General features: G+C 39.4%; 1 protein-coding gene across 1 annotated transcript in view; it reads right to left on the bottom strand.

Moving 5' to 3' along the window:
• Positions 1-16,020, bottom strand: part of SMG1 (SMG1 nonsense mediated mRNA decay associated PI3K related kinase) — a gene marked incomplete at its 5' end in the record, with an annotated part of 65,403 nt that overhangs the window by 23,953 nt on the left and 25,430 nt on the right. The window contains 22 exons of the mRNA XM_084271014.1: positions 108-246; positions 529-673; positions 1,009-1,293; positions 1,578-1,826; positions 2,439-2,559; positions 3,213-3,372; positions 3,600-3,747; positions 4,117-4,226; positions 5,980-6,181; positions 6,810-6,955; positions 8,018-8,172; positions 8,733-8,900; positions 10,137-10,333; positions 10,598-10,797; positions 11,092-11,232; positions 11,660-11,761; positions 11,842-11,929; positions 12,668-12,786; positions 13,272-13,433; positions 14,109-14,239; positions 14,798-15,067; positions 15,499-15,600. Coding sequence (XP_084127140.1) covers positions 108-246; positions 529-673; positions 1,009-1,293; positions 1,578-1,826; positions 2,439-2,559; positions 3,213-3,372; positions 3,600-3,747; positions 4,117-4,226; positions 5,980-6,181; positions 6,810-6,955; positions 8,018-8,172; positions 8,733-8,900; positions 10,137-10,333; positions 10,598-10,797; positions 11,092-11,232; positions 11,660-11,761; positions 11,842-11,929; positions 12,668-12,786; positions 13,272-13,433; positions 14,109-14,239; positions 14,798-15,067; positions 15,499-15,600 — 3,540 coding nt within the window. The remainder of the gene's footprint in view (positions 1-107; positions 247-528; positions 674-1,008; positions 1,294-1,577; positions 1,827-2,438; positions 2,560-3,212; positions 3,373-3,599; positions 3,748-4,116; positions 4,227-5,979; positions 6,182-6,809; positions 6,956-8,017; positions 8,173-8,732; positions 8,901-10,136; positions 10,334-10,597; positions 10,798-11,091; positions 11,233-11,659; positions 11,762-11,841; positions 11,930-12,667; positions 12,787-13,271; positions 13,434-14,108; positions 14,240-14,797; positions 15,068-15,498; positions 15,601-16,020) is intronic.

Here is a 16,020-nt window from a genome sequence, read left to right as displayed (position 1 = left end):
TTGTCTGAATTTTAACTTTAACTCCACAAGTTTATATGAACCATAAGCAGAGGAAAAATGAGGCTCACACTGAGGTTAACATTTATAAGCAGCAAACTGACACTTACTTGAATCCCAGCCGGACGACACACTGCCTGCCCAAGAATGCCATAGATTTTCTCTTTATCTTCCTCTGCGATGCTGTCTGGAAGCAAGTTCTGGACCTCAGACTTCTCCCGGGGCAGCAGACGAACACCTTCTCCCTGACTGTAACAGTTAATGAATTATTGATCCCAATGTATTAGTCTGTGTAGAGCTACTGAACCCATTAAGACTGTATATAAAAAAACTTCTCCAAGGAAGAAATCCTCATCCTTATCTCAGATTTAAACTCGCTTATTTTTGCAGAGGGCAAATAATCAAGAAAACACTCAAGTCTCTGTTCACATGTGACTTCGGACCACAGAGAACAGTAATCATAAATACAAAGCAAGGGGTTTACATTGAGAAAAGTATGCCATATAAATTTAAACATCAGGATGCATTTACCTGGCGTTATCAACTACTTTCCGGCCCCATCTATAGGCCCAACTAGCCAAGGCTGCCCAAGACTTGGCTACTTCAGGTGCCTGTACTGAAGACAAGTGATACAGCTGTCCCAGGATGAAGTCAGGTTCTCCAACTCCAATATTTACTGATAGGAGAAAGACCAATATACATTATGATGTTAAACTTTAGCAAACACAGGAGCTGAAAGCAGACAGCAACATGACAAAATTTTATATCCTCCTTATAAACTAAACATGTTCCAGTTTCTTCCCTGAATGAAAACAAAGCCAAAGAAATACCAAACATCAGTTTTGGGGTTTTTTTTAAAACTGTGTATAAGTTACTTGTTGCACAAAACCCAGACTGTTTACAGGTGTGGTAGGAAGAGAAATACATGAGTGACAGAGCACTTTCATCAGTTTAACTAGTGCTACCCCCCTGTGGGATCAACAGTAACCATGTAATAAAAAAAGATAATACCTGTAGATTCACTTTCAATCCTAGGATATTCTTCTTCTAGTGTATTAACAGCTGGAAGATCAATCAAATTATATATGTTTTTAGACAAAGTGGTCAGACCAGTGTGATTCTGCTGCTGTCGAGCTCTGTATACTTGTTTCAACTGTCCTGAGATCTCTTTCCATTCAGCTTGAATCCATTTAGCCAGAGTGAGAATAGATTTAGCAACTGCATATTCAGCTTTGGCAGATTTGCAAAAGGATATGGCACAAGAACTCAACATTTCCATGGCGTGTGTTGACTGACCTGTGCATCATAAGAAGCATATTGTCAGAGCAGTACACTTTATTCAAAGCATTTCTGCTGAAATTGATACAGTGTATAAGAATATATTTTTACAAAAATATTTCTCTTCTGCAGTTAAAAATTACAAGTAAGACTCGTGAAAACACTTCCAGACTGAGACAAAAATTAACAGGATGACATCAGTTCCTAATGATACCAGCATATTGTGATTTCTTCAGGGTCAAGGGAATTAGCCTGGTTGTAAGGACCAGAAGCTCAAATATCTACAACTAGCACACACTCACCTGCTGTGTATAACAACTTTGTTTTCTCAATATCAAGTTCAGGACCCCATTTTTCATCTATCTGACCAGGTGCAGACAGTTTTTTAAAGTGCTGGACTAAATCCTGTGCAGTGGTGGTTTTTCCTAGCTGAACCTCGCTGCACTGGGCGAGCAGTCGTGTGGCCAGGGCGATGTTTCCCCTCTTCCGGGCAAACTTCGCTGCTGTTAAGCCCAGTTCCATTAAATGGCTTTTAATTGGGACTGTTGGTTCTGGAGAAGAAAGGAAGACATTGTAAATAAAATGAGTAAACAAGCAATAATTGCACCTGGGTTATACAGATCATTTCTGTCCAGTGTATTCTGTACACAGCCATCACTCAAAACTGCTCAGCTTTTCTGTATTTCCTAACAGATATTTAGATTATTTCATTTCTAATCCATAGATTATCTGATGGGCAAAAGAGGAACTTTTTCACTATAAGCCTTCTTCTTAACTAAGCAATCTACTTGTCCCCAGTACAACTTCTTTTCTCCCATTACCTCCCACCACACTGCACTGTAAATGGCTTTCAGGGCTGTTTTAAAAGACCTGTTATTGATTGCACTGAAGGGTTCTGAAGTATGAGAAGATGAGCAAGTAGCATGTGAATGGAAGATTGGAGAACTGCTAAGCATTTCACAATAAAATCTGTTTCAGTTGAACACTGTTTGCATTACAGGAGTAAAGGAGACCTCTGGGTGTAGAGTCACCCAAATAACCAAAACGTGGTTTCTGAGACATAACCCATCTCAGCAACACGAAGAGATATAGCTGCAGCTTTCAGCAACAGATTTAAGTTCAAACTCTACACTCCCCTTCCATAACACCAAGAGCTTACACACCTTTAAGTTTTTCCATCAATTGATTCTGGTACACTGTGTACCTCAGTGCATGCATCCAGGGCCTCACATCGTGCTGCTTGCACGACCTCAAAGCATCATTGAAGAGAGGTACAAGGCAGTCCTGAAAGTGTCATAGTTGTCATGAGAGATCTTGTTACCACAATGTCTTTTCATTCATTACAAACAAAGGTCATTTATTTTAGCACACAGTAAGTTACTTGTATTAGACATCACTTTTTACCCTTAAGCAATAACACACAAGTGTTTTACACGACTCAAGACAGATAGATTTGAGAGGGTAACACTAAATGTAGCTCAAAATCAAGCAGAATCATTCTCTGAACAACACAATTAGAAATTAAAACTAGACCATTTGCATTGGTTGAAGTTCACACACAGTTTTTAACTGCTGAGGTGACTGTGTTTTGATAAATCTTTAAAAATCATTTTAAAACGTGTTATACACGTGTGTTGCAGGAGTGTTGTGATATATTCAGAGAAGGAATATCAACACTTTTCTAAAAAGCAGCTACCAATGAAACTTTAAAAGGTGCCATAAGTGTAACTGAAAGGTGGTACGTTTAGCTACAGAAAGAAGTCCAACTGAGATGCAGATTTTAAAACACCTGGGTCAAGGCATGTTACAAAACCATATGCTGCCTTTTTACAGTCTGATTAACAACTGGCCAAACAATCAGTGTATGTTTTATATGCAATACATCATGACATGGAGAAAGACATTACTCCAGTTCTGGCCTAAGCACACTGACACACCTCTGAGGTCAGCCTGTTGGATACAGTGTTCTCCAAAGCAGAAGAGCAATACAACTGAAGAGTGCTCAGCACTGGTAAAGACTGAGACACGGTGAGTGTGGAGAGTCTTAACGGTCCAATAGCGATGCGGGATGTTTGCTTTAAGTACTTTATAACATTCCTGAAAGAAAACAAATCAGAGCAGGCATTGCTGTTAGCTAGACTTTTAAGAGTTAAACTTCACCTTACTTTCCCCAGTAAGCTTATAACTCGCAACAGGTAAAACTGGTAGCAAACTACCAGAGATGTGATGTACAAAGTGGAATATGCTTTTCATAACGTTAGGTTTAACAAGCTAGAACAGCTTTGCACAGCACATCCCATCATTTACAGCGTGTTTCAACTTACTCAGATATTGACTGCCACTTCTGCTCCTGCTCTATGTGGTTTACAGCAGTTGCCAGACACACAGAACTTCTCAAAAGCTGCACTTCAACTGCTTTCTGAAGTTCTCTTGGATCGGGACTCAGCATATTAGGAAGGAGCTTCTTCATGTCTGCATGGAGAAAACAATTGAAGCCAACTAGAACTGCCAAATTTCATCAAGTGGCACCTTCTGAGAAGGCATTTTTCAGAGCAAGGAAGTTTGGAAAAAACTTCTTTTAGAGTACATATAAAATTATATGTATGTTTTCATATTAGAAATCAATGATAGATTATTTCTAAGCAAGCTCATTAACTCCAGAACACACACTTGCATCAATATTTAGAACAACCCTGGTAATCATTTGGAAGCTCAGCTCATAAAGGTTTTTTATGGTCAGTCCATGCTGCATTGAGAAGATTCAGTCTGTCATTTAGACACAAATACATAAAGAAATATTAACATTACTTCAAATGCAAAAGCAAACATATGCATTTATACCTATTTTTTCTTTGGATCCCCCTGCAAGTAGGTTGATATTTTCCCCTGGTAGCAATTCTAGTTGCTCAGTGCATTCAGCAAGTTGCCCAGACTCAAAGCTGCTCAGAGACCTGCAATTCAACGATCACAGTTATTTTCACAGTTCCTCAAGCCAGTTGCTAAGTCTCTTACACAGCAATAAACTCTCAAGCCCAACGCAAAATCCTACAGAGCACTTAGGATTACTTCTGAACAAACCTGGCAATTTTCACCTAGATCAGTGAGAGGCAGTAGTACTGCACCAAAGGGACAGATTCAGGATCAACATGAAAGGAAACAGCACCTCTCCAGCTATGAAGCTTTTCATATCACACTACAGATACTCTTCTACAATTGTCAGAAAGAAAAAGGGTGGTTTTCAGCTCTTCCAAGGTCAAATAAAACTCCAGATTTCCACACCACTCCCTCTATACACTGAAAAGTAAGTTTTGTGCAGAATTTCATGAGACCAAGGGTTCTCCTCTTCAGTTTCCATGAAAAAAAAATCCAGAAATACTGGAATATTGTGCAGGTAAGACAATACAAATTTAAACTGCTGAGCAGCCTGAAGCAGCAAGTTTTGCCTTTTCTCCCCTCCATCATTCCACACTAGGAAATCATAGGGCATTACACAGCTGTACAGAATACACAACAAAAGGTTAAGAGGTTTGATGGCTCAGCACAGAGAAGGCTCAAAGGTTCAGTAGTCTCATTACTATGTAATGAAGGAGGAATTATTTAAGTATCTGGATTAGAAAAAAAGCATTCAGCATGTGAAAACTCCCCTTTCTGCTCTATTATTTCAGTCCTCATTAATACAGAGTGTCTTCTCAGCCTGCTCAGGAGCAGTCAGTGTGCTGTGCATCCTCAGGAGCCCATTACAGGAATTTTCTGATGATGTATCATCTTTCTTCCAGTAATTATCTGGATGAAACCTAACTCAAACCAGTGCTGCAGCAGCACAGCAAGCACTCGTGGTAGTTATCAGAAGGTCCATGAGTTTAGTTTACAACCCCATGAAGGTGCAGAAGGGGGAGGTTTCCACATCCATGAGAAGCACTTGCTCTCCTAACGTATTAATTGCACAACACTGAGCTCCTGCAGTAAGAAAAAGGGTCATCCCTCTCTTAGAAGTAGTCACCTTGGCAGACCTGCAAGGTTTTATTTCAAAGCTTCCTTCTATGCTTTTATTTTCAAGTCAAGAACATTCATCTAGAAGGATTTTACCATGTTTACCACAACTGTACAGGGATGGAAAGCAATCGAGTTGTCAAATGAGACAGACAGGACCTGTAAACCTCGAAGGACTACTTCAATATCACAAGTATTTTTTCATGAATCACACAAATATCAGGGGTTAGGAAGTGAATGCACAAGCTTCAATTCTAAATTCCATCAAAGTAAGAGAAAAAACAATGTAAGCAACCCAAACAACATCCTTAACATACTTTCTACATTAAATAAATGCATTAAAATACTTCAAGAACTGCACCACTGACAGATATTTTATTTTTAACTGTTATTTAAATTGTGCAGAAGGATGCATCTTCTGCCAGCAAGAGAAGAACAAATTTGGTATCTTTCACTTTCAATGAAAGTATGTTTTTCTTGAATACTAAGAACCCTCAGCAGTCAGAAAGCCACAGTAACTATTCAGAATTAAGGTACCTCTTTACTGCTCTGCACGGCTAGTAAATACTATGGCCAAGTTCCCCCCTCCCAAGAACACAACTTTATTACCACACCTCTCAATAACATGCAGCTTCCAAAATCCAGAAAACCCTTAATATTTGAGTTCCACAACACTAAACTCTAAAGGAACAGCTGAATAAATTATATCCTTACTTTATGTAGTTAAAATCTGCTTTCAGATTGATTGAGGTATTACTATTGCTCTTCTTCAAGTCATGGACCATGTTTTGCCACTCCTGAACCGCAGACCAGTCGGCGATGGAAATGTAGCACTCACATGCCTTGTTACCCAAGTAGTTTATAACCTCTGGGGAAGAGTCACTTGGCTTAGTCAGAACAGTTTTTCGAGCTTCTCCTGAGAAATGAAAGAGTAGCATATATACTTAAATTTATGCTTATACATTTTAATATAGCAATTTTATTACTCAACTGTAATTGGTCTTCTGTTTAAAAAAAAGACAGCTGGATGAAGAAAGTCAAAGTTACACAACATTTATAGTGTTATTCTTCCTCTTCTATTATTTTTTGAAATAGAACTTTTGGAGTCCATAGCTGTGAAGAAGCATCAAAGCAGGAAAACAGATGAACTGAATTAGGAAGAAGGTCCCTTTTCAAAGATGAAAGGGGATACAGCAGCAGCATCTCAGAAGTTAATACTCACTAACTAGTGCATTTATGATACAATTGTGTCATAAATACTAAGCCTTATGTTATGATGATATAAAATAGTTTAAAATGAGCTAAATTTTACGTATTCTTAGTTTCATTCAGCTATACCTCAGTACTGCAAACCCTCCTTTTCACCCATAATACTGGTTTCGATGGCATTAAGCAGTTCAGTTTAACTGCAGACAGAATCAGGTTTCCAGATTTCAGAGTTAGATGCCATCATTACCCCAGCTATATCCACGAATCTTCTAATTTTATGTAAATACAGTGACCAACTCCCATCTCCCTCAGAAAGAGAGCCAAGGAACACTGACCGTTCAAGGAATGCTTGGGGCTGGCGTTGTTCACGCTGCTCGAGTTGGCCAGCTTGAGAACAGCCTTGTCGAAGCCTGTTATGCAGCAATCCACCCCTGTCATGGAGCACAGGTGCTCCTGGTATTCTGCAGTTGCTTTTTCAAACCTTAAACAGTTTAATATTTTAATCAGCATTGTACATAACCACTAGGTTTTTACAGTAAACGGTGTATTTGAAACATTTCTTTAGCACAACACTCAAAAGTTCACCCATCACCTTCAGCAAAAGAAAGGGATTAACACAGTACAAGTTACCAGCTGAATTTCCAGAATATAGCATAGTATAAAAGGTTTTCCATTCAGGTTTTAACGCCAGCTTCAGACCAAGTACAGACTGAAGGAGAAAAATGCCTTTTATATTTGATTATTGGGCTTTTTACCTGAATGAGTAAAGCATTACATGTCATTAGTCACCCGGGCCTAGGGCAGCAATTCACACCTTCAACTCCACAGTTCTGAGAAGCTTCTCACATATTACAAAACCATCATGCATTATTACTCTTACAAAAGATAATTGTAACTATAAAACCTCATTTCTTTGTTTTGCTGGGGGATTTTTACATGGCAGGTAAATAATGAAAGCTGCCCCTTTTTCATTTCAGAGAAAAAAGGATGCCTTCCTTTAAGGAGATGAAAACACCAAAATGAAGGCATATCCTATCTGGAACACTGACCCACTTATTTGGGTCAAGATTCTACTTCAATAGATGTAGAAGCCACTTTTTCAAAGCTGAACTAACACTGCAAACATGTCCCTCACAGTCCTTCTCTTGGCAGACCGTGGTAGGTAATCAGATCCCAGCATTGGTCAGAAACTTCTTTAGAAAATATTTAAATCAATATTTTCAATGGAAAATTAAGATACAATATGAAAACAGCACTGCTGTGTATGAAAAAACTAAGAAAAAATCTTAGGAACACCATTTATTTATTCTGGTAATTTAAGTAAAACTAAACATGGAAATATCTAAAAATACCTAAATTAAACGTGAAAATATCTAAAAAAGCTGGATGCATTAGGTATCTGAAACACAATGACTTCAGCTGACATGGAAATTAAATCAGGAGCCCTGATTCACACCACAGTTTAAGAGATTTAGAAGCAGAGCTATACATAAGGAGGAAAAAATGCCCAATTCGAAACATTGAATTAACTGAGAAAACTTACCGCCCTTCTGCTTGCTGGGCTACAGAATTGATCCAGGTCAGACTCTTCCCAACTACAGCAGAGGACCAAACAGCGATACCTTGAATAGCTTCAGGACAGTGAAGCTCACATAATGCTTCTACCAGCATCATAATTGTCACTTCCAATTCATTTCCCTAAAACCAAATCAAAAGCTTTACTTAACAAGCCTCATAAAAAGCTGTATACAGTTAAACACTTGGTGCAGCAGTACTTCATCATGTACTTCTACAAGTGAAGTGCTCTGCATATCCACCCCTTACAGAGCTCCCTGCTTTCTAAAAGCAAAGGCAAGAGTATGGGCTGTGAATTCTCAGTCTCAGTATCAAGAGTCAGCGACCCCTATATGATGATCTACACAAGAGTACAAGAATTCCTGAAGAAGCAGGAACCAATAAATATCTATCAAACCTCTTTTGCTGAAATACTAAAGCAAATCATGAACTGAATTTTTCAGCAATCATTCAAATTGAACAAGCTACAGCAATCATTCACATACAGTGTCTGACCACAGGTATCAACAGCACCTCATCATGAGCCCACAGTGTCACTTCACCACAGAACTCATCGAAACAGAGGCACGAGTTTAAAACACAGCTCTAAAACACCTTCTTACTGTACAGAGCAGCTGGTTTAGCAACTACTGACTGCCTTAGTGTAGTGCTGCAGGAGTATTTTGCAATAGGCTGGAGAGTACCTGAGAGATGCTGTTATTAGTCTTCATCTCGGTGAGCAAGTCGAAGCCGTGCCTGACGGTCACAGCGGGCTGCCCAGCCAGCAGCCCCACGCGCATGATGGACAGCCGAATGCGCGTCAGCCAGTCCTGGCACGTCTGACGGTTGGTGTAGAAGAAAGTCCTGATCACCTTTAACAACAGAAAGTGTGGTTTACAACACCACCCCTCTGCATGAAGAGTTACGTGAGGTACTGCATATTTATAACAAAGTCAGGACGGGTTTCTTTTCTCCATTTGAGCTTTCAATTGAGATGAAGAAACAGATAATGTTTCACAGAACCACAGGGGTTGGGACCTCCAGAGATCTTGGGGTCCAACCCCCTGCCAAAGCAAGGTCCCTAGGACAAGTCACACAGGTTGGTGTCCAGACAGGTCTAGAATATCTCCAGAGAAGGAGATTCCAGACCCCCCTGGGCAGTCTGTCCCAGGGCTCCCTCATCCTCACCGGGAAGAAGTTCTTCCCCAAATTGGTGTGGAACTCCCTGTGCTCCAACTTGAGGCCATCACCTCTTGTCCTGTCCCCACAGACCATAAAAAATAGGCTATGTCCCCTTGTGTCCCACACTTTAGATGTTTATAAACATTAATAAGATCCCTTCTCAACCTTCTTTTCTCAAGGCTGAACAGCCCCAGCTCACTCAGCCTTTCCTCACAGGGGAGATGCTCCAGGCCCTTAATCATCTCCATAGCCTCCTCTGGACTCTCTCCAGGAGATCCCTGTCTTTTTTATACCAGGGAGCCCAGAACTGGACACAACACTCCAGGTGGGGCCTGACCAGGGCAGAGTAGAGGGGGGAGGATCACCTCCTTTGACCTGCTGGCCATGCTCCTTTTGATGCGCCCCAGGACATTCCACATCTCTAATTTTATTAACACAGATGGTCTGACATCGTGCATGGCACACAGCTGGCCAGGGGTACAGGCAAGTTAAAATGCTTGAAATGCGCCAGTGATAAGTTACGTTACTGTCACATCAAAGTCTGACAGTCTGACAGCTTATTTCTTCTGGTTAGAGCTACACAAAAGGGTATGTTATTTACAAATATTTATTATATTCCTCAAAAAGCAATTTGAAGCCTCAAATAATTGTGTTACTGATGCTGACAATCTACAAGTAGGAAGAGACTGCTAGAGATGAGAGGCTGTACAGACTTGAGTTGAACCACTATAGAAGTTGGTACTGCAGAAATGAATCCTGTTTCCACTGTCTCTAGGAATAAGCCAGAGTCAGGGCCAAATGAATTAAGTCTCAAACTTTTGAGAGGTTCCCGTGAAGTTTCACAATTAAGACCTAAACATCCCTGAAAACTGCTGTCCATTCAATAGACTGTTTGAAGTAACCCCAGCACTGAGAGACAGGCAAACCTTGGGTGGAGAGGTGAGGGCATTGGCACATCCTTCATAAGCATTGTACATCAATTTCTCCAAGTTCTCCAGATACTGTAGCAGGAGAACAAGCCTTAGCTGGTTGCTACTGTGTCCTTCATCATTGTCTGCAGTAGTCCACTGGCTAACATCTTGGTCAGGGTTTAATGTATGGGCTGCCAGACTCCTAATAATACCTACACATTTCACCAAAACACAGGAAAAAGTTGTTATCAGACAGTGTTTTATTTCAGTGTGTGAAGGTATAGCAATGTTAAAGTAAAATCTCTGAAAAGTTAAGAGTAATTATGCAACTGCTCTTCTGGCAACACATTTCTTTGTGTTAAAACTGTAATGACTGAAAAATAAAGCTGTTGTGCTTTTTGCCTTGGACATGAAGCTGTTAGCTGCACAATCTTACCCAAAATACCCATGAAAATCAACTGTATTTGTTGTTTTACCTTCAATAGTTTGAAATGTATCTTGGGCTCTACCCAGAGGAGTTCGTAACTTGGAAAGAACAGTGAACTGAGCTGCTTCCCAAACAGCCCACTGCCACAGAACAGCATCAGTCTTCAGCAGATTTCGAGGGATGGCAGGTTGATCTCTCTTGTCTAGCCTCTGACAGCTATAGAATAACCTTTCTAACCAATTATCCTTCCTGAAAGCAAACAGCAGTATGTTAACACAAGTCCACGTGGCAGCAAGTTTATACCCCACCTATTTCAGCTCACAAATCCCTCAGAGGGCTACTTCCAAGCAGCAGCATACACAGGCAAACACAGCACAAGGGGTGTGTGTGTGAAGATATTTAGAAAGAGACAAATGTAAAACAAACAGCTGAACACACACCAATGTAATTTGTACAGATAATAAATTGTGAGCTACACATAGCTTAGAATTTTCTATTAGAAATTAATCATCCATGAATTTCACTTTTAAGAGCAGCTCTTACCCGGTCCGGTGAGAGTTTCCATACAAAATGAAACTAATGACATCAGAGAAATCCTGTGGGTGGAATGTATTGCTGGGAGCTTTGCTCATATGACTCCTTATAGCCAAAGAAATCTCCTGTATTTCTGTGTGGGTACGGTTACTGCAGGAAGAAGGGGGGAAGAAAAGAGAGTAACCCATGCTAAAAGATACTTGAATAAAACTAAAGAGTTACACATGCAAGCACTGGAAGTAAGTTTATGCTTTATTAAGACCAGGTGCTTTAGGAGTTCAAATCTTTGAGACAAACTGCAGGACATAACACTGCTGAGGCTCTGTGTAACATGGACCTTACAAGTATTTGCATTTGCTGCAAGAAATGCTGCAAAGTTTATCAGATTTGTTAATTACTTTGTGTACTGTGTTACTGGTTTAAGAGCAGTATAAAGTAGAAGGGAGAGCAAGACAAATCATGTTTTTTTATTTTAAATTAGGACAGTATGATAATATTTGACTGGCATTATTTTTCAGATAAATTCATAGAAAAACCTAACCCATTTTTTACACTGCAGTTAATGTGAGCCACTTACCTCAACACCACATCTAAAGGAATTGACTTCAGAAGTTTCCCAAAAGTCTGTCTCACACGAGCACTGCTGTGTACTAGTTGAACACGACACACATCAACACACCTGCAGCACCAGAAAGGAAAAGGGGTGATAACTCCATTACAAGCATAATTAAGATAACATACAAAATCCTGTACAAGTACCTTTGTAAAAGGTCATCTGGGAGGGAGGAAGACAGGGCGTGGAGGCTACTACATGCTTGAAGACAAATGTTCACATCTTCCAGAAGGGCTGAAATTAAGGAGTTGAAAGAAAAGAGTTAATTACAGAACATTCTGCATTATTCTGGTGTGGCAGAACCTCTAAAGACATTGTTACAGCACAGCTGGTAGAAGGAAAGACGAGATTTAAGCAATACTTTTCTCTTTATTTGATTGACTGGCTTTAATCTAATAAGTAAATGCTTAGTAACAGAAGTAAGCCATGCTACATGTTATTCCATAAGCCTTCTCCAAGGGCTGACATCAATCCTTCCATGGTCTCCATACATTGGCGTTACACACAATAAATAGTAAGAACAAACTATGGTCAAGTTAGCAACTCCTGGCCTTGGGAAGTTACTGCTGTTACTTGTTTTATGCTACTGAAAGCATTTCTTCCCATAGTTCGATTTCCAATTTTCCGATTTTGAAGTCCAAAACAATACATTGCATTACGGAAATGGTCCCACTGTTTTTGACAAATAAAGTCCAGCACATCACCCACACTTCTGGATGATCAAATTCACCATCACAAATTCTTATTTTAAGAAAATAATTCTTTATGTAAGTAGGTAGAGAGGTAGAGAGCCCTTTGAGGGAAATTCTAGAAGGAGAGTGTACGTTGTTGCACAATACCAACCAGAAGCATCCCAAAAAGCAAATGAAACAAGTACAGTTACAACTGTCAATGGTACATGACAAGGTCAATTATACACTTGATTACGCTGCCTGAAAGATAGTTAATAAGTATAAATATGTGATATCTTACTGTTTGCCAGAAGTCCTTTACAAAACTTATGGAAAGATGGGAGAGAAAACAATGGTGCATATGTTTCTGATTTTTTCATGAGAACAGCCACTTCCAAAGCCCATGTCATAAGCAGTTTCCTTCCAAAAGCAAAAGTATTAGTCACTCTACAGTTAGAGAAAGGTATCTTTCAGTACATCTTAAACTACTTCAAGTATTATACCATAACAAATATCCCTTATACTAAAGGATTTTGTAACTTTATTAATGTCCCTAGTTTCCCAGAAGTTTGGGAATACAACGTTATTGCTTTTGTGAAAGGGAACTCTCAGTGAGCACAACTTTTCCAGGGAAGGTTGATAGCACTCCTTTCCCCTTGCAGATCTTATGATGGTTTAAGTATTTCTAGGTTTCATGCATAAAAGTGAACAGCTACTTTTTCCACAGGTATTTCATTACTAGGGTTTAAAAACACACCAACAAAACTCCCAACATTTGACTGGCTAAATTTACCCCAAATTTACCAGACCATTCTATGATTCTATGATTATCCTTATTTCTGAATTAAGGTATTTACTGAGGGGAAAACACCAACTCCCCTGTTGAATAAGAAAGTGTTTGTTACCTGGTATCTTGAGTAAGGTTATCCTTCTTCAGCAGTAGCCCCAAAAGGTTTAGTATGATGGAGAAATGTTTTTTGGTTGCTGTGGTTACAGTACTTATAACTGCTCCATCAAACAGAGAGGGAGAGGAAGAACTGAGGCTGCTGGATATGAAATGGTCATGCCTGAGAAGGCAAGGAAAAACATTAAGTATAAAACCACCCCAAGATTAGGGGAACTTCCTCAACAACCCCGCAGTGATCACTCCCACCCCCAAGCCCCCAGCAGCAGAAGTTAATACATCCACACAGCACCCACATCATGTCAAAACCCACTAGTTTGATCCCTGCCTAAGAGAACAAAGCTACAATTTTACATCCATCCATGCAGCCCAGTAACCTGGTATCGAACGCTCTGTGAAGCATCCCCAAAGCCGAGGAACATGAAGAGTAACAGATTATTGTATTCCCTCACTTTGACCATATTTCCTAGTAACAAGGTCCAAAATGCATCAAAACCTGATGGTTACATTTCATTACCTCTCCTAGATCTCACAGTAAGCAAAAAAGTAAATAATCTTTCCTCATTTACTTTCAGTGGGGTTCTCCCTCAGTTATCTCTATTCAAACACAAGACTTCTAACCTGCCTTTGAATAAAATGCCAAATTTTAAGCCAGGGTATGCTTTTCTTGGCTGAGAGAGGCTCCCTGCAATTAGTGAAAGTGAAAACTGATTAGGGAAGTTTGGGCAAAAGCTTAGTTGCAATAGTCTATTTAAATTCATCCCTCCAACAACGTATCCTATTCTGATCAATCCATCCCATTGCTCATGAAATACTGATGGAGTATTGAACTGCTTACCTGGAGCAGTGTGAATATAAGGTATAGAGTACAGCATACTGGACAGCAGGAAAATTAACTGCTATATCACCATGGACAATCATCAGGTTTTTACTCAGTAGTGCAAACACAGTCGGTGAGAGGGCCCACATCTACAGAACAAGTCCACATAAGCAAAGACACATCACAAACAGTATCTATTTTTAAGTGCAGTTTCCATCCCATTAATTATTGTGTTTTGCTTCTTCCCAAGGAAAACGCTCTTAATTTCTTGATTTTCATTGCAACTATTTATTTTCCCTTTTTTAAACAACCTGTTAAAAACAGTTTATGCTTTTATTCTGAAAGATCCAGGACAAGTGTTCTCACATGGCTGACATACTAGACGACACACTAAAGCTGCTCTTATCTGTCCTGATTTTCAAAAAGAATTGTTATGACCATCTTAGGATCAATCCCTGAATAACCCTGATAAGATGTTCTTCCCTAGAAACTGCTTTTCACTATGTGCCAACCCAAAATAGAATTCACCCATTCTGTTTCCCCTACGTTTCAATACTGGAAGATTTTCTACAGCACATTAGGAAACAGAGATGATAATTTTAATTATACATATGTGCACTACTGCTGAAATACATTATGGTACATTTTAAGTGAAAAAAGTGGGTTTTTACACTTCTTGCACAGACTTTTTCTGTAGTTTTACTCACCCCAATTAACGAGTTCTTAGCATTCCCAATAGTACTTAGAGCACTGACATCAAATATAACAACAAACTTTGCATTATCCACATTTAATATACGCTTCTTGAAAGAGTCATGCTGGATTTCAGAGCAGGCCTCAGGAAGATGCAAGCTATAGAGAAGACTATTCAGAGCACAGGTCATTTCTCCTAGGATCAACCTGTAAGCAGTCTCCAAAACAGGAATGTTCTTCAGGCTCAACACAGCTTGGTACACAGCATGGGCTGCTGCAACAACCTGCAGAGTATAAAATCATCACAGGAATAGCTGATTAGCACAAAATCCTAAAATATATTAATCAACAATGTCAAACAAAGTTATGCTGCTTTATCTGTGAACAGCCTAGTTTGATGCACACACCTATCTTTAATTTTCTGTAATTAAGTACTACTTACTCACAGAATCTATTAATTACTGTCTGGATCACCCACATAACACCCTGAGTGAAGCCACGTCAGCTCAGGACTTCCCTGTCTGGTGCGACAACCAATTGCCAGTGCCTTACCAAATCTAAATGCCAAACCCAAGAACTAGCTACACCTGCCTTCCCAGAACTTTCACACAGATATATTTATAATGGACAAAGTTTTACACCTTAATAAATATATTAAGTGTAAGAAACACATGAATGCTGTTGTCATATACCTGTAGTAGTCACCTACTCTTACCTCCTTCTCCCTGTGATAACGAAGAACAAGTAGTTTAGACTCTGGTATAAATAATTTCTCTACAAATGACGATGGCAGCTTTGTATTTATTTGTTCAATAATCTGGGGATAAAACCAAAAAGATAGATACCTTTATCTGAATTAATTTTTTTTTTGTTAGAGATTAATTAAAATGCTGTGATTTTTTACCATGTATACAACATATTTAGGAAAAACAGCTTCCCAGAAATGCAAGTACTTTGTATTTGCTTTCCCAAACTCACATTCTGAGATGTAGTTATTTTCAGGCTTTAAGAGCACAGAATGGCACCACCCAACAGAAGCCAGACAGGGAGAAAAACAACAGCCTAAAACTAAATGCCACTTTATCAACAAGCCAAATGCAGAAACAAGCTAGCATCATAAGCTTTGCAGAAAAGAATACAAGCCTTTAGAAGTGAGATTTCTTGCTTGTGATCAGAGGTTTAAATACTATTTAAGAGACACACACACACTCACAAAAGCAAGGTTGCTTGGAAAATG

Source organism: Gallinula chloropus (assembly GCF_964237585.1).
Source record: "Gallinula chloropus genome assembly, chromosome: 15".
In the NCBI taxonomy this organism is placed as follows: domain Eukaryota; kingdom Metazoa; phylum Chordata; class Aves; order Gruiformes; family Rallidae; genus Gallinula; species Gallinula chloropus.
Note: the sequence above shows the minus strand (reverse complement) of the source record. Positions and strands in the feature narration are given on the sequence as shown.